Below are 22774 nucleotides of genomic sequence, written 5' to 3' on the forward strand. Positions count from 1 at the left end.
CCCCACCTTTTCCACACATAAACATACATACTACACACACACCTCACTCTCATCCTGCAGCCAATAAGGGCCTGATGAGCTCAAGTATCACTATAACACAAGGACTTATTCTCTGAGCAGACCCGGCAGATTCTTACAGACGTTCATCTTCTTGATCGAAGGAGCTTCTCTTCCTCTCTGAGGTAAGACGACCACAGAGGGCCTTGAAATCACTTCTCAGTACTAAACTACATATTTCTGACTATTTGTTGCTCTTTTTAAAGCAAAACCTGTGGGTTGTAGATTTTGTTTTTGTTGCGTTTGTGTGCATCAGGAGAAAAGAGCCTCTGGCGGTGGAAAACTGGGGGAAAACACAGATCACTGTCTGTCCTCCAACACTGCGGGCTGTAACTTCAGGAGGGCACGTTTGGAACAGACGTAGACATGTTCTGCTGCATGTCAAACATGTGTAGTTTATGTTAGGGGTGGTTAACAGTCGGGCTCCAGTTTCCGGAGACCAGATTGATTTCACTGGTTGATCAAAATTTAACTTATATTTCACATATATATATTGTTTCATATACTTTTAAATGTAGCTTTTAAGGGCATAGAGAGAACTCTGGAGGGAAATAGATGAATGCATATAAATACTTCTGTGAAATTAGAAAAGTTGACACCTTCACTTTAAGTTCAAGTTCTCGGCACATACTTTCCAAAACTTAAGGAAAGCTGTAAATTACAACTATAAAGGGAATTTACTCATTATATTTTTATCTCTTTGTTTTAGTTTCTGACCATTTTTAACTGCACACACTTGCATTGTCTTTAAATAGTTTTAAGTCTGGTTAGAAATAGCGTACTTGCTGCATTGGCACTGAAGTTTGGCAGTGGATGTGTAATTCCTGGGGATACAGTGCTGCTAGTTTAGAGGGGCTCACAAAGGCAGGTGACGTCGACCCCGCCATGATCTGCAGTTTCATGTTGCAAAGAAATGCTGATTCTTTGGCCGCCAAAGCCTGAAACACATTTTGTCTTTGTTCCTGCATACTCTATTTTTGTACATGAGATTCTGGCCCCCATTGTACATTAACATGTGTGAATATTTGCACGAGACACACGCATGCTCACAGATTTACAGATTTAGCATCATCATTTTTTGGCGTCTCCTTCAGAAGGACCTCCATCTCTTTTCTACATTTTCACTATACATATACAGAAACTGAAAGATTCTCCTCCTGTAACCTCTTGTCACTATGTTGAACTTTAAACTGATACACCCACATAGCCATGTTGGTCGACCTGACAACCAGGCCGACATTTTAGAGATATGAGGTTTTGAGATAGCGATGATGCGTTTGCTGTCAGAAGCAAAATACACATCCTTCATCCAGCTATAGTTTCCCTCTTCTGTCTGGGTCAGACGGATGTGATGGGTCTATAAGTTTGTCTCAGTCTAAATCTGCTCTCGATTGGCTCAGGAGGTGACTGTCCTCTGCGGTCTCACCTGTTTGAGTTTTAGTTTCAGAAAGACTCAGACAGAAACACTTCTCAGCACTCAGTCTTCTCATACTTAAGAAATGAAGTGACTATCCACTAAATATACAGAGTGTTGAAGTGTCGGTATGTACTGAGTGAATGCTGGACACACAGAGGTGAGGCCGCTGTCAGCTGTAAGTCGATCAAAGAGCTCATTTGTTGGAGGGGGATGCTGATTGGCTGTTTGAGTGCAGAGGATCCTCCCGCTGGACCGAGCCGAGGGATTAAAGCAGCTATTTGGACACTGTTCCTCAGCTGATGGGTAGAAATATGATCCAAAACTAATCCTCCAAGTCCTCTGCAGCTGTGCCCACTGCTAAGTGTGAAGGAGTCATTCAAAGACAATTTATATATATATAGAATATAACATATAAAATATGATATATAGAATATACAGTGAGCACAAATGCTCCTACATTTGCTCCAACAGGGCTGTTCCTCGCCACACTTTGGACTAAATGATGTTCAGCTGAGCTTCGAAGGGGGCCTGTAGGGACATTTTGCGAGCTGTTTAGAGCATCTAACTATATAACTGGACTTTTGGCATAGTATTGTATGAACTGTGAAAGCTGTTGTTTATTCCAGGAAAGCAGTCAAAGTTCAACTGAAATCCTGTGGGTTTTGGTGGACTGTGAAATGCATTTGCTCTGTACAGTATACGTAAGGTTTAATAGTGCAGTGGTTTTCGGACTGGTGTCCGTGGGCCAACATGGGTCCTTGAGTGAGTGGGGGAGTAGGGGATCTCAAGCAAAAGGAGGAATATAATATTTAAGCCCAAATTTTTGGTAAGTTGGAACAACAAGGGAAGTAACAGGGTTAGTTGTTTTGAGTGATTGTAATATAAAGTGATCCCAGTTTGATCATTGACTGAGACTTTTATCTTTTTGAAGACAAAATCCTCACACATTAGGGGTCTGTGGGCTAATGTACATCTATTGTTCGGGGTCTTTGATACTAGGAATAATGTAATTTAGCTGCCATATTAAAGGGCTGGGCTCCAAAACCCACACACACATTTCTAACTCTATTCTAACTCTAATTGTGAAACACAATTTCACTCCAGCACAATGGAGGTGAATGGAATTTCATTTAGAAAAACTGGGCTGTGTCCAAAATCATCCCAATTAACTTTATAATGCATTCTATTTATATTTGTATTTCCCTTAACCTTTTATTTGAGTGTCTGAATCCTGAATGTGACATTTTCACTCTCCACAATGGAACATATAAAGTACTTTCTGCTTTTAATCCCACAATACATGTATTGTATTTTATAGATGCAAAAATTGCAGTTGTGCTTGGGCTCCAAAACCTCAATTTACTACTACTAAATGAACTACTTATACTGCATTATGTTTTATATATCTATGTGCAACCCACAAAATAATTTGCACCTTATTGGTTGTTTATCTTTTATATTTGCCCTTTTTCTTACTTTGTACTCCAGCTGCTGCACAACAACTTCCCTTGGGATTATTAAGTTCTTACTTAAAGGGAGTAAAGGGAGTAGTGAATGACTGACCATGGGAGTGATTTTGGACACAGCGTGGGTAACATTACAAGTAAACAAATTTTTTTCTCAACTACTTTCTAGCAAAGTAAACTATTAACAGTGATGTCGGTGGATTATCCAGGGTAGAGGTTGAATTAATTTTTGAGATTTCTGAGATCCTCAAGCAGAAAAACTGACAAATGTCTCACTGGGCAAGACTAAAACTACTAGAGCTACGTATTAGGGTAAGTGTTCAATATGAGTCATAACATCAAGTGACGATGATGTGTGGTGTTCTGTGAACTGGATTGGATTCTCATGTGAAAACAAATCTGCAAAGAAGATAACACCCCCCCACCCCCCACCCCAAACCAGCTGAATAAACAGTTCTGGACAAGGTGTTTGGGCCAAGTGTAAAAATGCTTCAGTGACGACAGATTCAATATGCTGCAGCTCAGTGACCTTAAGTGGCCACAGCCCGGTGATGGAAAAGGTACTCAGAGCTTTTACTTCAGTAAAAGTACTGCAATGAAAGAAAGAGTGCTTTACAAGTGAAAGTCCTGCATTCAAAATAGTGCTTAAGTTTAATGTCAACAGAGAGCTAATTTGAACAACTTTCTATGCTGCTGCTGGGTAGTTTAATCTATAACAATGTATAGTTTTTATTTATTTTATTTAAACCTTGGACATAATTAGCTGCTGCAGACAGTGTGCAACATCACTCCAGTGAGAGACTGCAGACGGAAAAGATACCTGCCGTCTTCAGATGGATGTAAAAAAGAATCACCAGTGTAAAGGAAAGCCTTCAGTATATTACTACCAACTGACAGCTTTTTATTCTGGTAATAATCTCATCCATTATCCTGTCATAGAATAAAATTGAACATTAAGAGTGAACTAAATTACACACAGGCCTGTTACCAAACTGAAATGATTGAAAATGTATCTGGAGGTTGGAAAGCCATATTTATTCATCATTGACCATCATTATTGACCTTAACATTGTGAGTTGTAATGTCACAGAAGGTGTAGCTCACTAATCAAATTCCCCCACCAAATGTGGCTCCAAACTAAACGGAAAAGTTTGCAGTCCTGAGTAAATATGAAGCTACAGCCAAAAGGGCAATTAGCTTAGCTTAGCTTTACACAGAGACTGGAAACGGAGACACAAGCAGCCTGGCTCTGGCAACAGTTTAAAAAATCCAACCACCAGCACCACTAAAGCTCACTAATTAACACCTTATACGTGCTGTGATTATTGACTATTTGTTTCTGGAGCCTTGGTCACCTTGGCGTTGCCAGGCGACCAGCAGAGACAGCAAATAACTCCCCATAAAACCAGCCTTTTGTTTTCAGTTTTTTGTATGGAAAAATCTAATGAGATATAACACGTTACTTAGTGAGCTTTAAAAGGTGCTGAGAGGCAGATTTTGTTACTTTAACAAACCCATTTCCTTTAGCGGTTTTTCAGTATTTTGTATCTTTTTATCTCCAGTTTAATAAATAAAAAAAGAGTAAACTGGAGCAGGAGGAGTTTGGTATTCCTGCAGCAGGACGGATGTCTCTGTGGGGATCAAACTCTTAACCTTTTAATGTCCACACAGCCTCTCTGTTTCCACCCTGTCAGCTCATCGGGCTCTTTGTCTTTTCCCTCAGGTGTGAAGTCTGTTGTCACCATGTCTGACACTGAGGAAGTGTAAGTGAATGCCACACTGTCAATAACAACACTCACTTTTAACAGCTGGGAGTTCATGTTTGATTGATTCCTGAATGTCTTGTCTTTCATATTTCAGGGATCAGCTCGAGGGTAAGTGACAACCCCTTTTATTTAAAATATGTTTGTAAGTTAGACTATAAATAACATACAAATATATAACATATAACAACAAAATAGGCAAGCTATGACTATGCTTTTTTTTAAATTATGACATAAAATACTTTGAATAAAATTGACAGAATGTATAAAGTGTTTGTATATAAAGTTATTTTTTAATGTTACTGACTTTGATAGGCTGTGTCACACACAGACTTGGAGGTGAACTACCAGTGTTTCTGAAGTTTTATCCTTCAATAATAAGACTATGATAAGATTTCTCAAAAAATATTGAAGTTATGCCTCGAATGCACTAAATAAATGTTTCACAATATATTTATATGCATTTGAAACCACATGTTGTAAATGTTAGTAGCTTTTTGATTATTTAAGAGTAATTATGAAATGACACCATGTTTGTTTCTGTTGTCCCACTTTATGCCTTCAATTTTTTTCAAAACTGAAGACGAGGAAGGTAAAGACGACTGAATCGATTCAACATTTCAGACTTTTCTCCACTGTACTAATTTGTCAGCTGCCTGATTTCATCCTTAATTTGAAGTGTTTGACACAGACACCTGCTCTTCATACAGGACACACTAACATCTGCATAGATTTCATTTGAGACGTAGCAGAATTCCCTTAATCCAAAGTGGAACTGTGAAACAGACTCTGTTAAATACCTCAGCCCCGTTGTTTTATTTACCCTCAGACTGAGTAAAAATAGCTTTATATGGTTTTACAGTATCATTAAATGTCTATTTATTGCACAATATTTAATTTTCAGTACAGGCTGTTTATTCTCTGGTAGGGAGGAAGCTAACTAACACCAAGCTGTCAGTCAAACACTTCCAGGTTAAGGGTGACTTTTTCTGACTGAGTGATGTTTTGAATCACATGGTTGAGAAAAAAATGTGATTGAGCTTCTCGGCTCTCTACATTTATTTTCTTGGCATGTGTACATTGTCATCTGTTGATGCCACATCAGTGCAAATTGACCTCGTTCACACAACGGCCATATTTGTAACAGTGGAGGTGGAAAACTACCTGGAAGACTCATTAAACTCATCCAACTTAACTCATAAAATGTTACTGATCCAGAAATCACAATTACACACAACAGTCACATCACAATACATTAAACAAGAGGTCAGCTAGCCGTGCAATGCCAGGCCCCCATTAGTTAGCAGTCTAGCTGCTGTTCCACTATCTTGTAACTCAGTTAAATCTTTTATCCTGGGTTTCTACCATTGGTCGATTTACATTACAAGCAAAACGTATTCTGGGTTTACTATTCATATTCTAAGATTAATTAGCATCTGCTTCCTGTTAGTTACTAATATTAGTTTTTAAGCCTTTGTGATTTAAAAAAAGCTAATGTTGTTAGCATTAAAAAAACTACATCTTAATAGCAGTAGATGTTCATAAAGAATTTGCCATACGCTGAATGATGATTCACTTTTGAGTTAGGCCTTCATGCATTCTGTGAACAAATCAATCCAGCTAATATTTAAATGTTATTCCTCAATATGATAATATGAAAATACCATATCAGATGGGGTTTTTTTTACCCTTGCCTTAAGTTTTATTAAAATACATGACAAAATTATGAGAATAAAGCTTGTTTAACTTAGATCACAATGATCTTTAGAAAATGGGAGAATATTTAAATTAGCCTACATAGCTGCTCTAGGCTTCCATACTTAAATTAACCTTTTGTATGATCCTTTGTACAAAACTGTCTGCTCTTCCGGTAGTTTTCCACTTTAGCAGTTCAATACGGCTTCTGTGTGAAAGGTCAACTGTCTTTCTCTCATCATCATGTGTTTTTCTCTCTCCAGCAGCTCTGTCCCTTGCTCACCCATCCATCCTCTCTGTTACTAAAGTAATGTCTCACTTTTGGTTTCTAATGGCTCTGTCATGTCTGTGGTCTTCATTAATGGCCTTCTCCGACACCCTCCCTCTTCTCGGCGGTTTGGTGCATGCTGCGTGCCCGTAGCCCAGGAGGAGGTAGTAGAAGTAGAAGTAGCCCCTGAGGCGGAGGCCCAGGTAGAAGCAGAGCCAGAGGTAGAGCCTGAACCAGAACCAGAGCCAGAGCCACAGGAGGTTCATGAGGAGGAAGGTACGTGGCATGGGCAGTCCGTTCACCCTTCTCCTGCAGGACATACAGCACTGTGCTCCGTAGCATAGACAGTCCTGTCAACATCAACACGCTGCAAAACTTATCCTGCCTGACAAGTCAAACTACTGAGTCTTAAGGGACAATTAAAGGACAATTATTGTAATTAGAGTTTTTAAGTCCCTCCTGTGTTAAGTCTGTTTTTACCTTTGAAAATTTTATAATAGATCAACTTTGTCTAGTCACATTACCATTGCCAGGGTCAAACATGAAGTAAAACCATTGCATTTCCAATAATTAACTGGACTCTTCTGATTCAGTCAGTAAAGGGTAGTCCTTGCCTTGAAGCACTTTAATGATTTCCATTTTCACTTTTCCAAAACAAACAGGCTATGAATAATTTGAGGGATGCTTTCTTATGCATCTGTTCGTCCCTTTCTCAGAACTCAGAACTCCAGCTACAGTCCATAGAAAAGAATAAATAGACTTTGAATAGGTGTCCCGTCATGTTGTCACTTTGTGGTACAACAGCTGCAAGATGCGTTTTACATTCTTTGTGAATGTGGTCCTAAGGCTTAAAACTTTGAAGCTGTAGTTTTGTAAAGCTGTTATGTTGCTAGGAAAGGTCTTAGACAGTAGGTGTATATTGTCTTTTCTCTACTCTACTTACTCTACTGGGAGATTTCTATTCCACTCGTTCTACATAAAAGAAAGTTTGAAGACTCAAGAGTCAGTTGTCTTGTTAGGTTTGATATTTTTGCAGTTCACTAATCTAGCTCCCCTCTAGCTTCCATTTAGCCCTTTCCACTGGAGTTACCTCCTCTTCATAACTGCCCACAAAAGTTCTGAACTTGCAGAGTGAGTTAACAATTTGTGTCAGGATGCATTCCCAGCAGAAGAGCTGGTTTAAATTACTATAATTAACATTCACAAAAGCTACATGTTTTTTTATTTAGCTGCAGCATAGCTAAATAACAGCTGCACATCACCTCTAAATTTTGGATTAATGGTTCAGAGAGCTTAAATTCACTGTTCAGAAGTTACAGTAACCGCTGTGGTGGAAAGTACATTTACAATTTCCATTTTATACTTCTGCTCCACTACATTTTAGAGGGAAATATTGTCGATTTACTCCACTCAATATATTTGACACTTATTTAACATTTGTAACAAGTTACTCTTTACATTTTAAAAAAACATGATATTCTTAAATGGTATGATAGATGGAGTACTGTACTATTAATCTACCCAGTAGTATGTCTAAAATTTGCTCCTACAGCATTAAAAAACTCTTACATGTATTTGTTAGTGATAAAAACAATACTATTTTATATGTATATATATATATTCCTAGATACAAAAGAAAGTGCCTCTTTCCATAATCATCTGTTGATCCATTGCCTCTCCCACCCTTTAATGTCACCACAGTAGGATCATCAGAAATACACTCAAAAAGTGATTAAAGAAATCCACAGGTGTTCTTCAGATACTAAACACAAGGGTTCCTTGAAGAAGCCCGACACTGAGGGTCTCTCAAACATTTTTCCTAGTGGGGCTTTTCAAACAGCCTTTTAGAGACCCTTTTTTCCCGATTGCCCCAATAGAAACATTACTTATGGATGGAGATGCCAGATGGTCTGTCTGTCTGTCCATCTGTCCCACACTTTTGGTCCAAAAACAGAAAAATATTTTTGTAGATCCCAGGCCTTTTCTATTATATCATGGACCATTAAGCCACCAATCAAAATTTTGGTAGGTTGCCATTAAAAATGAATTGAGCACATTCATGCTCCCCAGAGGTTGAGCCCTCTCCATTTTGGACACTCCATGACCTTGAATGACCGGAAAATTTAAACTTTCTATCTCTTTATCTAGATATTTCCATGAGTTATTTGCTGCACACATTCATGTCTCTTTTTGTATTTTAATAACTCCACTGCCTTTCCTCTTGCGCCACGCTCAAAACTAATTTTACACTCACAGCCCCACTTCTGAAGATGCTAAAAATAGCAAAATCATCAATTTATTCCTTCATTCCAGTGTCATGATCATTACAGCCACTAGTGGGGTAACACACACCAGCAGTGTATAACACGTCCACACACTTGTACCCATTGTTTCCATCAGCGTCACCGTGCGTCAGCTCTCGTTTTATCACATTCGATCGGTGTGGCATGACAAGGCCAATGTGTGTTGCACTTTAGTTTTGTTCTAATGAAGAACACTAAAGTGCCTTTTGGTGTCTTCGGGCTCCTCGAAGAACCCCTGTTTTTTAGAGTGCACTGTGGCAAACATTTGGGCTTTGCTTTAAAACACAAATATCACATCACAATCAGTGTTAGCTGACACGCAATCAAAACCAAACATTTTGTTCTGTTTCCAGCATTATTGCTCAGTGTCAAATGTGTGTTGTTGAATATGAGCTGTAAATGTTTAAAGGGAGAAAAAGAAAATCAGCTGCCTTTACATAATTCAACTACCATGTCTCATCCATCGCCTTCTATCCATTTTTGTCTCATTTTGTTGTTAATGACCTGCATTTTATATGCAACTATCTTGAAGGCTGTTGCAGAAAGGATAATGGGTAATTTCAGTCATGTAAAAGCTGTTTTGTTTGACTCCCTTCAGTCTATGTTTAGCTTCTTTCTTTCTGTGTGTAGATGAAGCGTGAGACTGGCAAAATGCTCTAAAGCATTTACATTGAGGTGTTGTGATGCAAAGCAATCATCCTCACTATTCCAGTTTATTTAAATGCTTTTACGATGTGTGCAAAGTGTTTCACACAGATGGAGTCACTGCAGAAGTCCCAGGCTTTACTCTATGCTTGCTGAACTTATGCTTTGATTTCGCTGCTTCGGTTTAGAAAAATCGTGTTTTGCTCTGTTTCAAGAAGGAACAGTTGACTGACTGATGATAATCAGTGTAGAAATTGCTGAGCACTTGTATGAAAGATTTATGATGCAAACATGAAAACAAATCAAACATGGAAAAAAGAGGTTTAAAAAAGTACACATTGTAGTATGTATATCATTTTTAAATATGCATTTACTTTGTCATAATTAAATTAAAAACATGGTAAATGACAATTAAAAAAGTTTTTCATTGAGACATGCCACATTAAAATCAAATCACAACACAGAAAATAAAGTGAAGGGGTGTATTGCATTTCAGTGCTGTCCAGCAGAGAGCAGCAGAGACCTGCCAATATGAAATGAGAAGCACTGATTAGTTTTTATTAGGAGGTGCAACAATGTGACAGTACTTCTATCTTTGCCACATAAATAACAAAAATACCTAATTCAATTAAGGCAAATGGCTAATTAATTGTACTTTTAACATGTTTGTTATTTAATTAAGACACAGTAAACGCATACATAAAAGAAAAAACAAATTGCAATGTGTTCACTGTTTCGCTTTTTTGATTAGTTTTCATTTAGTCATTGTAAATCTTTCCATACACTAGGGTGCAGAAATACCACAAAACAAACCAAATGAAACCAAAGACTTACTAGGTTATAATGGCTATAATTTAGCACTGAAACTGTGTATTTATTGTTCTCGCCAAATGGTAAATTGTAAGGCCTGTACAGTAAATTCCAAAGGGCTCATATGACCTTAACTCAAAAGAGAGTTTTCTCATCCCCCAACACTATGGTTAAGGTCGGGTTTTGTTTGGTTAAGATTTGGGAGAGATAACCTTCATCAGAAAAATAAACCAGCATCGACCAATAAACCACAGTCTCCAGAGTCAAAGTCACACAGTCTGTTAGAGGTTTGACGGAAGTAAAACAACGTGACAGTACTTCCTTCATTGCCGCTTAAACAAGACAGTAGCTACTCACAAGAGTCACAACCACAAAGGACTTCAAGTATTTTTAGATATTTTGTTTTCAGGGTATGAATAAAAAGTACAAAATTAAGTCAGTGTCACAATTACTAAAGCTACTTGATCAGGATTTTTTTAAATTACAGAATTTGACTCAAAATTTTCAATGTAATCAGTTTCAACAATTTTTTTAGTAAAATTAACTCAAGAAAATAACTGTGCCTTTGTAATATAACCAGTAAAGATGATGGATCAAATGAGGATCTTATTTAGGAAAAAAGATTGATGTTTTTAAATTGTTTTAAATTTAATATCAATATTCAGTCAGAAGGAACACACAGTTTCTTCTCAAAAATAAAATCTCAGGATTGTTCGGAAAGTAAAAGCTGCCAGGGGGATTAATGCATGATAGGACTTCTGCAGCGACTGCCAGTGCCTACACATTAAGAATACAATCACCCCAATTTGGTAAATGTGCTTCATAAGCTGCACCATAAAGAGGACATGAGCAAGCTGGCCAGTCTGAACACTAATGATTTCTGTTCTGCTCTTGCTTTGGACGCTTGCTGCATGCAGAGGCCTATGAAGAGGAAGGTACGTTGATTTGTATTCTTCTCTGTTCTTCTGATTGGACATTATTTCTGTTTCGCTGTTGGCCAGGGACTTTTTCACACATGAATAATTCAAACTGTGTGCATTTGCTTGTCTCACTGATCTGCCCTGAGGGAAAGGCAGAATTTATCCATTCGCTTTAGTCTCTTCGTCAGCCGACAGAGGTGACATGGTGAAATAGGGTGATGGATTCAGAAATGCCGAGTCATGATTACGGGCCCCACTGCTCATCTCTGCTTCTTTTCTTTTTTTGCATGAATGTGTCCTGCCAGTGGACGAGGGAGATCAAGATGGTAGTTTGTATTTCCTGCTGAGTCGCTGTCGCTTTGCCTGCGTTTTCCTCCCGTGTTGTCTGTCTTTTTTTTAGTGTGAGGTCCCCATAAAAAAGTAAAAAGCTAATCACAAACTTGGTCAAAAATGTGTTCCTGTTAAAATCCCCCATGCACATCAATTAACAGTAATTACACATTGTCAAACTCCCTGTTGTGAAAAGTGTGCGATGAAGTATGTTCGGAAAATTAAACTATTAAATTAAGTTTATGTGGTGATTTATGGCACACAGTGTACTGATCCCGTCAATTTGTCAAATGTCAGAGATTATATTGGTTTGATTCACACACTAATGCACAATAAATTAACACTGTGAAATAGAAAACACTGTGTACTTACAGCACTGAAAACAGAGGCTAACACACAGGAATTAAGACACCGATCATGGAAAGTGTTGTTACATTGAAACTCACTCAAATGACTTTGATCTATTGGAGGTGTGAAACAACTTGCAGCCTTCAGATGTAACTCAGCTTGTCAACATGGATCTCCCCCTCCCTGATTAACCAGCAGTCTTTTAGTCTTTGTCTCTCTCCATATTTGTTTCTAACAGTTTTATCTCTGTCTTCTCTCCCTGTTGCTGTTGTGATGCTGAAAATCCAGAAGAGAAGCCAAAGTTCAAGTAAGTACCTTTAATATCTCATCCGTTATGTTTTCACATTGATGGCACCTTTAGGCTACTTGTTGTTATAATTTGAATTGTATCTCCTTGAACAGACCCTCTGCTCCAAAGATGCCTGATGGCGAGAAAGTGGACTTTGATGTAAGTTTTTGTTGACTGATATTTATCCAGGAAAGGAATCCGGAAACACATTGCCTAAAAATTTGGTGCACATTTATACCACTTAATGGACCAGTGTGTTGGATTTAGTGACATCTGCTTGCCTTCCAAGCATGTAGGAGAAACTGCGGGGGCCACAAAAGAAACAGAAAGGCTACAGTCAGTGTTTAGTTTGATCATTCTGGGCTACTGTAGAAACATGGTGATTCAACATGGTGGGCCCGCTCCCTCTGTAGATAAAAACATCTCATTCTAAGGTAACAAAAACACAGCAATTCCCATAATGAAAACGTACTTATGACTATACTATACTATATTCAATTTCTGCCAATAAATACTCCTAAATGTTACACACTAGCATGGAGTAGGTTGGAAAAATGATGGAAGCTTAATGAGAATACCGAGCTAACTTCGTCTCAGCTGCAGATCCTTATTTTGCAGTGTGTAATTTAGTGCCATAAAGCATTACACACTTCTCGCGGGAGATCACTTAACCCAAATTAGGTATCAAAGCATTGAGCAGGAATGAAAGAGTTCTCTCTATAACAAGTCAATGTGCAATTAGTACAAAAGTTTTGAAGCTGTTGTTTTCTGATTTCCAAGTTCCATTCAATGTCATACTGTCATTTTCATTTTCATTCCGTACTCCCACAGATAAGAAAATCATTTGCACGTCATGACAGCTAATTCCTGCAAACTATTAGCAAGAAAAGTGTAGAGATAAAATTCCTCACTGATGTATGAGACAAACTTGATCACACAATACTGTCCGTTAGCTGTGGTTGCACTCCCTTCAGTCTCATGTGACTCCTCAACACATACATACAGCGTTCTCACGTTCTCAACCTCCTGAGCGACTGTCAGGAGGTCGAGCACGTCGGCGCTAATCACGGGGTTGGTGGTTCGATCCCCAGCAACTCCTGTCCACGAGCCTTTAAGCAATGCATTGAACCCCAAATTGCTCCCAAGGGTCCCGGCAGCTCATCGGTGTGTGTGAATGGGTGAATTATTTTACAATGTATGTTTTTCTTATTGGTGCTTTTGTTTGTATTTACTACAAGAATTATAATAATAATAATTAACCAAAAAACCTATGCTGAAAGACTCTTATGAGGGTTTCTTATTTCCTGGAAACGTCCATCTTATTAGTTAGTAACTGCCGTCTCCTGTCTACCTCCTACAGGACATCCAGAAGAAACGTCAAAACAAAGACCTGGTTGAGCTGCAGTCGCTGATCGATGCCCACTTCGAGTGCAGGAAGAAAGAGGAAGAGGAGCTCATCGGTCTCAAAGAAAGAATTGTGAGATTTTACCCAAATAGAAAACATAACTGGTGAATTGGCGTTTCTATATGTACGTTAGTGATTAGGCTTTGTTTAAAAATCACCACAGTTCCAGATATGTGGATATAAATCAAACAACTAAAGCATTAGCTTAATTTCTGCAGGTGGCATGAAGGGTTGAAGCACTGTGTTTTGATTTGCAGGAGAAGCGTCGTGCTGAGCGAGCCGAGCAGCAGAGGATTCGTGCTGAGAAGGACAAAGAGCGGCAGGCCAGGCGGGAGGTACGCAGCTTCTGCTTCCACTGATCCGTCACAGTGCCGTTCACAGCACAACTCAGTCTGTAACTTCATTCTTTCAACAGCAGTGACCTGTTTTTAATAGATTACCTTATAGAAATAAATCCACCTTTACAAATACCCATAAGTGTTGAAAAAAAAAAAGTAAAAGCAGTTTCATGCTGTCGTTTGTGATATTTTAAAATGTATTTTACAGGCTGAGCGGCAGAAAAGGGAGGAGGCCGACGCCCACAGGAAGGCTGAGGATGAAGCCAAGAAGAAGATAGCGCTGAGCAACATGGGATCGGGCTACAGCGGCATCCTGCAGAGGGTATTCCTGTTGTTTCTTTTCGTTGTTGTGATTCCAGATTTCTCTTTCAGCCTCATACAAAGCAAGCAGCAACACGTTGTATTTTTGAGAAGACATGGACTCTTAACTAGCTGGACTTTTCCAGGCTGACCAGAAGAGAGGCAAGAAGCAGACTGAAAGAGAGAAGAAGAAGAAGATCATGGCAGAAAGATGCAAGCCCCTGAACATCGACAACTTTGGCGAGGATAAGTTGAGGTAACGCACAGGAGGGAACAAGAGTCACTGAGAGCATTCATTGTTCATTCATTCACAGTCATAATTTAAAATTATCAACTCAACTTCCCTGAGAATCATCACATTTCTGAGTTTTCTTCTGTTTCTTTCTTTTCATTCATTCATTTTGAATATTTTGTTTTATAGGGACTGAGTATAATAAACATAAATTCCATTAATATATACAGTATATTTTCATGTTTCACTATCACTTTATATATTTTGACATCACTCATGCTTAGAAAGTCCCATCAACACAGTTCTTATATCTCTGGACCGATGATAGCCCAGAATTAGAATCAGGTTTATTGCCATGTAGGCTTTTACATACAAGGAATTTGCCTTTGAAAACTGGAGCATTACAGTAAACACAGAGAATAGAAATAAAGATAAAAATAGAAATGGATAAAAAGAGACAATATATACAATTATAAAAAGAGAGACAATATGTAAAATACAACTGCTATTTAAATAAATGAATGAGTAAAGAGCTGTACAGTTTGTATATAGACAAAATATAAAACTTTTTTTATAAAACCTGTCCAAAAACATCAAACAACATACATGCAAATTGAGTGGTCTCATATGCAAAACGTCACAATCCACTGATCTATTTCAACAGCAGTTGAAATAAGCTCAAGATAAAAACACAGTTACGCCCCAGAAGCAACATGTTATTTTTCAGGTTTAGAGGATTGTTTATTGACTGTTTGGTGTCTGGTTGGTTTCAGGGATAAGGCGAAGGAGCTGTGGGAGTGGCTGCACAACCTGGAGGCAATTAAATACGACCACTGCGAGGCGCTCAAGAGACAGAGATACGAGGTCAGTGAGGAAATGTTGTAATCTGTGCAACATCTCAAGTTTAGATATTGAATTACCAACTCTTCTTAAACAAATTTCTCCTTATTAATTCTGTGAATACTTTTATTATGACATGTTAGAGTATTTCCTGATGGGTTGATCAGCAGTGACACATCCGCCTGCGTCAGTTCTCTTTTACTCCTTGTGCTCCTCCCTGTTCACATCCACATTCTCCTGTGGTTAAATAATCCAGGACAGGTCACACCCAGTTTTAGGGAAACAGGAGATTTGGGTCTGAAATACTGAATACATTGTGGCATTTTAATGTATTAAATTAAAACGAAATATTATGTATTAAAAGTGTCAGCTGTAAACAGAGATCTGCTTCAAACACAGCTGTTTGTCTTTCAGGTGATCTCTCTCAGAAACCGCATCGATGAGCTGCAGAAACAGTAAGTAGCTTGTTGACAGCATAAACAAAGTGGTGAATACAACAAAGAAAAGATATTTGTGCATGTATGTATGTTCACGCTGGAAAAGTGACAAAACAATCAAACTCCAAACTCACACACTTTTTGTGTGTGTGATGCTGATATTTTACTGAAATATATTTAATCAAAATTAAAAGATAAACTAATAAATCATAGATACATGATAGATTTATATGTGGTTCACTGTAGGCTACATTATAATGTAATATTATTAGTGGTGGAAGAAGTAATCAGAGTAGCAATTCTACAATTTAAAAATACTCTGTACAACCCTGCATTCAACATTTTTAACATTAACATTAAATATATAAGGAACAAAGATTTTAAAAGGAACTCTAGTAATTTCAGAATCATATTATATTACTGGATTGTTCATTACTTTAATGTTGCAGTTGGTGAAGGTTAATTTATATACTGCTGCTATAATAATATAAATACAACATAATAGATGATTCATATATTGTATTAATAATCTAAATCTGCAAAGTAAGTAAGGCAGAGTAAAAAGTACAATATTTGTCTCTCAAAAGTAGCATAAAATGTATATACTCAACTACAAGTACTTCAAATTTGTATTAAATAAAGTACTTCTACCTAAATATATTCAACCGCTGAATATAACTATTTATTTACTTATTTCTTTCTTTATACTTTTTCCCCTTTTAATTTTAAATCTGTTTGTCCTGGTTATAGCTGACTTTAGATGAATTTACCTAGTAATAAAACAAATATATTATTTATGGGTTATTAATCATGTTAATGTAAATAATAGCCCACTGTAGGTTAATGATTTTAACTAGTGGGCCTGTGTTTGGACACTAGAAGGCGATGTAGCTTTAAGTTAAAATAATATCTAAGTTGGTTCAGTAGTAATTCTCTAGAATAAATCTATCAATAATAATTAAAGTCATCATAAAGGATTATTGTGCAGATGTGACTTTGTTTTTGCACTTTGCACTTTGCAGCAGCAAGAAGGGAGCCGCCTCGCGCCGCAGGAAGTGAGCGGCCCCTGAGTAACGGCCAGTCCCCTCGGCTCTGACAGCGACCCCGTAGACACCCGCAGCTCCGGAACAAAGGCAACAACTGGCAGCTCTTACCGACTGCTTGAGTGAAACGTTTATCTGGATGAATTTAGCTCCAATAAAGAAATTTTAACTCACTGTGTTTGTGTAAAATAAAAAGATTCAGAGAATAAAATGGCAAAATCATGAATCCCCCAGTCTGAATGTCTAACTTTATGCCTATCGATCTATTTTTTGTTTTTGATCGACCTGAAATCAGTTTCATGCAGTAAAACTCCAACACAAAACATTTAAGGTATAGATTAATTGATTAAATTCATTTTTTAACTGACTTTTTATATATTATATACATATGATATATCATTTTTTTATGTATATTTTTTTGCAGTAAATTAGAGCAAAATAACTCAGATGGCCTGGATTTTAAATGGAGATCTCCATTCAATCACCACTTGTTCTTCAGAACAGTCCACTGACTTTCTTTCAACTGCATCTCACAGCTCTTATTGTGGAGTTTACTCTTCTTTACAGTACAAAGTAATATTTGTTGTTAGTGTTGAAAGATCCTTGTTGAAAGACACAAACAATCTTTTGAACTGCTTTAACTTCTTCAACAAATTGTGTTGTATATTCTGGTTTAATCCAACACTTTGAAGCAATGGGTCTTATATGACGAATAAAATATTCAAACTTACTGAGATATTAATATAATTCATGGCTGCATAATCACATTCCAATATTTAAGTTTTGTGAATCATTTTACACACATCTCCATACAATTTGACATCTTTGAATCACCACTACAATTTAAGTTGTGATACATTAAAGCTGCTGTGCGTCTAAAGTAAATCTGAAAGAGGTGGGTCACAGTGACGAACCCTCAGAGGATGAAGCATTTTAGCATCTTTCAGCTCATTGTTTTGGCTGTTTCTGCAACTTTACTGGTTTGGTTTAGCTGTCTCCACAGAAACACTCTCAGAAATCACCATTATGAACTGCCATTTTTCTACAGTAGCCCAAAACGGACAAACCAATTACTGGCTCTACATCTAGGGCCTTTCACGTTTTTCTCAAATTTCACAGCCACCGTAGTTTCTCTGACTGATTTAGTTGCAGTCTGCAACTTCACTGCTGAATGCCACAAAATTCTACCCACTGGTCCTATTACAGACTTAATAAAAGATGTATTATTATAATATTAGAGCAGATTCAAGTTATTGAATAATTTTGCTGAGCAGAGGAATCAGAATATAAATATTTCTTTATTAAAATGCCATTCACTCATAAATAATATATATAGACATATGACACAACAATCCCAGCATCCCTTGTGTCTGTGTTTGCTTTTGTGTGTGTTTGTGTTTGTGTGTGTGTGTGTGTGTGTGTAGTGTAGTGAACAAACAGCTCTTATTTACAGATGTACAAAATGGTCCTCAGTTATTGTATCTGCAGCAGAATCCGTAAGGAAAATGTCCTCTGCTTTCCTTCTGCTGACATTAATGGAACACAACGGCAGTCTGGAGAAACTGGACTCAAACTTAAGGAAAATAAAGTCTTTTAAAGTTTAAGTCCTTGGCTCCGTCAGGTTCAGAGTGGCTCGTTGAAGCTGTTGGCTTCAGTGGAGGGACTGGAGCTTGCAGGGCTGGTCTGAGGCGAGCCGGGGCCCCGGGGGACCACGCTGTCGCCCAGTGGGGCCACAGCTGGATCTGTGCTGATCCGCTCTACGATGCTGGACAAACAGTCCAAACTGGAAATGAGCGACCGCTTGTTGCTGCTGGAATCTGTAACAGAGAAACAGGGAAATTTTACTTTTAGTTTTTTATGTTTTCATGACAATTATGTCATATTAGGAGGAGTCAGTCATATTGAAGAACAAGAAGGTCATTGTAAAGGTCATACTGAAAGAGTAAACTTTTACTATTTAAATCAAACAAGAGGCACGTTATATTAAATGACAAATCTGTCATGTTACTTTAAGTAAAGATGATTTTAAAGGAGAATAAAATTGGAAACGTAGTATACATTAAAAGAGAAAACAAACTTATTTAGTGAGAAAACAGGTCAGATTAAGAGTAAATCTCAAGCTGGACTTTTTAAATGAGAGCATTAAATAAAAGTGTGGTCATATTAAAAGATAAATCTGTTATATTTAAGAAGAATATAGTCCATTTAGAAGAAAGATTGGTTGTATTGAAGAAGCTAGTTACATAGAAAGAGAAAGTACAAACAATCAAAAACAAGTCATAATAAAACTGAAATTGAAACTGGTTGAATGAAAAGAGAAACAACTGCTAATGAAGTAGAAACAGATGATATTAAAGGAGTGACTGTGTGAAACTGACCGTCTGCTGTCTGGCTGCAGTAGGAACCGTCACTGTTTTCACTTCTCGTTGAACACGGAGAGATGAAATCCATCTGGAAACAGATCAATCAAGACAATTTCAGTCAAGGAACTAAACATCAATGATCAATAAGTTGACACAGTGTTTGAAGAGAGGAACGATGCACAGTTGATATGTGACTGCTGAGATTTCCACATGATTTATGTTTAAAAGCAGATTTACTTTCTGTATTTTATTGTGACGTATTTATGCACTTAATAATGTTCTTAATGTTTTGTTCTCCAGAGTTTGTTCCCCTCTGTTGGGATTTGAACATGTTAAGACACAAGAGATGTTTTAGTCTGGAAAACAATCAGTTTCATCACATCAGTGCGACATCATTCATTCTACATTTTAGCATGTAATAAGCATATCTTAGATCAAAAGGATCCATTTATTAGGTAAGATCTGGGACTTTTTCAATTGTTCAATTGTTGATCTGTTATTTGTTAAAGCATTACTTTTCTGTGCAACACAGAAACATCAAGAACACAGGTCAGAATTATTTGACATTAAATTAAATGAAAGATATTTTGTATTTTGGCTAATTTGATGATGCATTTATTGCCAAATTATTTTCAAATAAATTGCAAATTGGTTTAAAATCCCTTTCTGAACAGTCACAAATGTGCTGTAAGTCAATCTCAACATAAATTTAGGCATTAGAAACTTGAACAGTTGCCAGAGTGAAAGAAGAGCACATATCAATGGTTCAGAGTCAATTTTGGCCTAAAATATGACTTTAAAGGTGATTTTAAAGTTCCCCTTCATTGAAAATATATTGAAGCACTGTAGCCAAAAATAAATATCCCAAACACATTCCAAACATTTCATGCGGCAGCACATGAACTGTTCAGCTGTTCTTGGACTCACCATGCCATCGGAGCAGTTGGAGCGGGGGCTGCTGGAGGCGTCCGAGTCCCCGCTGTAGTGTTCCATTGACGAGTAGAAGCCGTCGTCCCGGCCAGTCCTCAGCAGCGCCTGCAGGGACTCGATGTAGCTGATTGCGTTGCGGAGGATGTCCACTTTGGGAAGACGCTGGTTTGGATTGGACGCCGTGCAGCGTTTCAGGGTCTCAAAAGCATCGTTGACCTTACTGAGCCTTCGCCTTTCCCGCATCGTTGCCGCTTTCCTCCGATCTTCGTGGGTTGTTTTCCTCTTGCAGGCCTTGCAAGCCCAAAGCAGGCAGTGCCCTGCCTGGTGGAGGCCCCCGGGAGCCCTTACATGCTCGTCCTCCTCCTCTGCAATGGGGACGTGGTGGTGGTGATGGTGATGAAGATGGTCCTCTGACTTCAGCAGGCCAGCGTGCATCAGCCGGGAGTCCAGGTCGTCAAAAAAGTTCATGTCGCTGGTGCTGAAGCAGGGGTCATCGTAGAGGTCATCAGCAGAAGAGAGAGGGAAGGGAAGGTCGGACAGATCCATCGGGCTCTATAGAAGATTCCTTAAGAGTGACAAGAGGGCAAAAAGGAAGAAGTCCCCTGAAAGGTTCCTCTGATGACAGAAAAATAAAGTCTCCACAGAGTGTCTTCTATTTGCTACAAAGAAAGTAAAAGACAGGAAGATACAGATGAAAGTTTCTCTTAAAAGTCTCCTGTCAAAGTCAGCTGACCCTTTAGAGAAAGTAGTTTTGTGTCTGCAGAGGAGATCAGTGTTTAAAGGGACAGTCTGTGTAACTTCAGCTCCCTGGGCTGGGTCTGTCTTTATAAAGGAGTCTGTGTGTGGGCGGGGCTGTGGTGTAAGTGACCAATGGTCTGAGGGGTGTGGTGTGTGTGAGTATATGTGTGTGTGTGGAGAGAGGAGGAGGAGGAGGAGGAGGAGGGGTCACTGAGGTGAAACTAAGCAACAAAAAGGAAGTAATAAAAAAGCAATTTAGTCCATCTTAATCACAGAAAACCAGCTCCATAGCACTACTAGAGGTTGAAAACTACACAGGGAACCTTTAAATGATATAACACAAATATATAAGGACAAACAATAACTTGGACTGTTTCTTATGTTTTCTTATTAAGTAATAAAATCCTGAATTAGGGAAGTTAAAGTTTCTTTTCCAGAAATATTTGGAAATCAGAAAACTGTCTCCACTGAAGCACCATCATTTTGTTTCACCTCAAAATCAAACTCAGCCTCAGAATCAATGACTCTTCCAGGCAGTTTAGTGTTTAGCGCTTTAGTGTTAGATTATCTCACTCAAGAGTAACTAGAAAAATAATCATTTGACTACATGGAATTTCTTTTGAGACGAACATTTTGCAGTGATAACTGTTCACATAACTGAGGACAAAGTTTAGTTGCACTTTTGGAAAATATCTTTGAAATATCAGGGAGCACTTTATAAAGATGTTTTCCAAAAGGGAATGAAGCAACTTGTTAGAGATTCAACTTCTGTTCTGCATCTATTAACACAAACTAATTGTTGTATTTAATAATAATATTATAGATGTGACAGATTAGCAACAATAAAAGGAAGTTGAAGCACAAAAAAAACACTTATTTTGGATATTTTGGAGTTCTTTGTGTTTGAAATCCCACAACTAAGATTTACTTATTAGTGTTTATTTAACTATCCAATTTTATTAGATAGTAATCTTTTTAGATAGATTTGGTTTGTCTATTTAATTTTATTTATGTTGGTGTTTTTAGCACAATATATCACAAATAAATATATTTGAGAGTTTTGTTGAGAGCTTCAGTCTGACGTCCTGCTGAGGAGGTCATAATGTCACACAGGTGTCCGGTCTCTGATCTGAAGACAACCAGCCCCCTCAAAGTTTGTGTGTGTGTGTCTGTGTGAGTGTGTGTGTGTGTGAGAGAGAGAGAGACAGACAGAGAGAGATCATTTATTTAGATAAAAATAAATCTACATTTACAATATTTCAATAACTAGCAACAAAGACAATGTCTGACTACAATACAAAAACAAATATAAATCAGAATAAATAATCATTAAATTAAATTAAAGCAATGTGTCTGCAGAAGTGATTTCCTTAACTCTAGAGAAAAAGCCTTTATAATACCACACATTCACAAAAGCATCCAAATTCTCCATTTTAACATAATATTCTTTACTAGGCTCTTGAACACTAATAAACATCACACCTCTGCCCACTGGAATGGATATATAATGGTTATATCCATTTTGTCTTTACTACTTAATAAACTGCCAACTTTGCTTGACCAAAAATACATTTCAGCAGTCAATAATTTCGAGTCACAGACAGTGAATTTTTGTTTCTTTTTTTTTAAGTGGTCAGTTGTTTTTGATTTTTATCTTTAAAGTAAATACAATGAACTAACAATGGACCCATATTAATGGACTGTAGTCTTTATTATAAGTGTCATTTACCAAACCTGATCTTGGGTAGAAAAATGGCATATATACGAAGAATTGAAGGTTTCTTATGTGGCACTCTGACCAACAAATAACTTAAACTCACTTATTTCTTCTGTGAAT

The 22774-nt window shown here is 37.7% G+C and overlaps 2 protein-coding genes across 8 annotated transcripts; one reads left to right on the forward strand and one right to left on the reverse strand.

Moving 5' to 3' along the window:
• The first annotated feature begins 1 nt into the window (after nucleotide 1).
• On the forward strand, nucleotides 2-17132 carry LOC118343585 (troponin T, fast skeletal muscle isoforms-like). Of its 7 annotated transcripts, XM_035682492.1 has the most exons (16): nucleotides 4-182; nucleotides 4664-4703; nucleotides 4801-4814; nucleotides 5287-5295; nucleotides 6820-6942; nucleotides 11342-11359; nucleotides 11650-11670; nucleotides 12311-12329; nucleotides 12425-12470; nucleotides 13672-13788; nucleotides 13974-14051; nucleotides 14263-14376; nucleotides 14501-14610; nucleotides 15360-15450; nucleotides 15841-15881; nucleotides 16886-17132. In XM_035682492.1, exons 2-16 carry the CDS (start codon nucleotides 4684-4686, stop codon nucleotides 16920-16922), a joined length of 858 nt encoding a protein of 285 aa, XP_035538385.1. In that variant the 5' UTR covers nucleotides 4-182; nucleotides 4664-4683; the 3' UTR covers nucleotides 16923-17132. The 7 variants fall into 7 exon arrangements, with proteins under 7 accessions (XP_035538386.1, XP_035538389.1, XP_035538385.1 ...); XM_035682493.1 differs by lacking the exon at nucleotides 5287-5295 and having other exon boundaries at nucleotides 2-182; XM_035682497.1 differs by lacking the exon at nucleotides 6820-6942 and having other exon boundaries at nucleotides 6-182.
• Nucleotides 17133-18185: 1053 nt separating this feature from the next.
• Nucleotides 18186-21613, reverse strand: LOC118343587 (myoblast determination protein 1 homolog). Its single transcript, XM_035682499.1, has 3 exons — nucleotides 20197-21613; nucleotides 19285-19357; nucleotides 18186-18723 (listed from the first exon to the last, which is right to left on the reverse strand). Exons 1-3 carry the CDS (start codon nucleotides 20743-20745, stop codon nucleotides 18530-18532), a joined length of 816 nt encoding a protein of 271 aa, XP_035538392.1. The 5' UTR covers nucleotides 20746-21613; the 3' UTR covers nucleotides 18186-18529.
• Between the last annotated feature and the right edge of the window lie 1161 nt (nucleotides 21614-22774).

This window comes from Morone saxatilis, unplaced genomic scaffold (assembly GCF_004916995.1).
Source record: "Morone saxatilis isolate NCDOM2014 unplaced genomic scaffold, NCSU_SB_2.0 Contig11, whole genome shotgun sequence".
Lineage (NCBI taxonomy): Eukaryota > Metazoa > Chordata > Actinopteri > Moronidae > Morone > Morone saxatilis.

Coding starts and splice junctions, on each gene's coding strand:
- LOC118343587 (XM_035682499.1), bottom strand. CDS start 20,745: ATGGATCTGTCCGACCTTCCCTTCCCTCTCTCTTCTGCTGATGACCTC. Junction 19,358..20,196: donor CCAACTGCTCCGATGGCATG/GTGAGTCCAAGA, acceptor ATCTGTTTCCAG/ATGGATTTCATCTCTCCGTG. Junction 18,724..19,284: donor CTGCAGCCAGACAGCAGACG/GTCAGTTTCACA, acceptor TCTCTGTTACAG/ATTCCAGCAGCAACAAGCGG.
- LOC118343585 (XM_035682492.1), top strand. CDS start 4,684: ATGTCTGACACTGAGGAAGT. Junction 14,052..14,262: donor AGCGGCAGGCCAGGCGGGAG/GTACGCAGCTTC, acceptor TGTATTTTACAG/GCTGAGCGGCAGAAAAGGGA. Junction 14,611..15,359: donor TTTGGCGAGGATAAGTTGAG/GTAACGCACAGG, acceptor GGTTGGTTTCAG/GGATAAGGCGAAGGAGCTGT.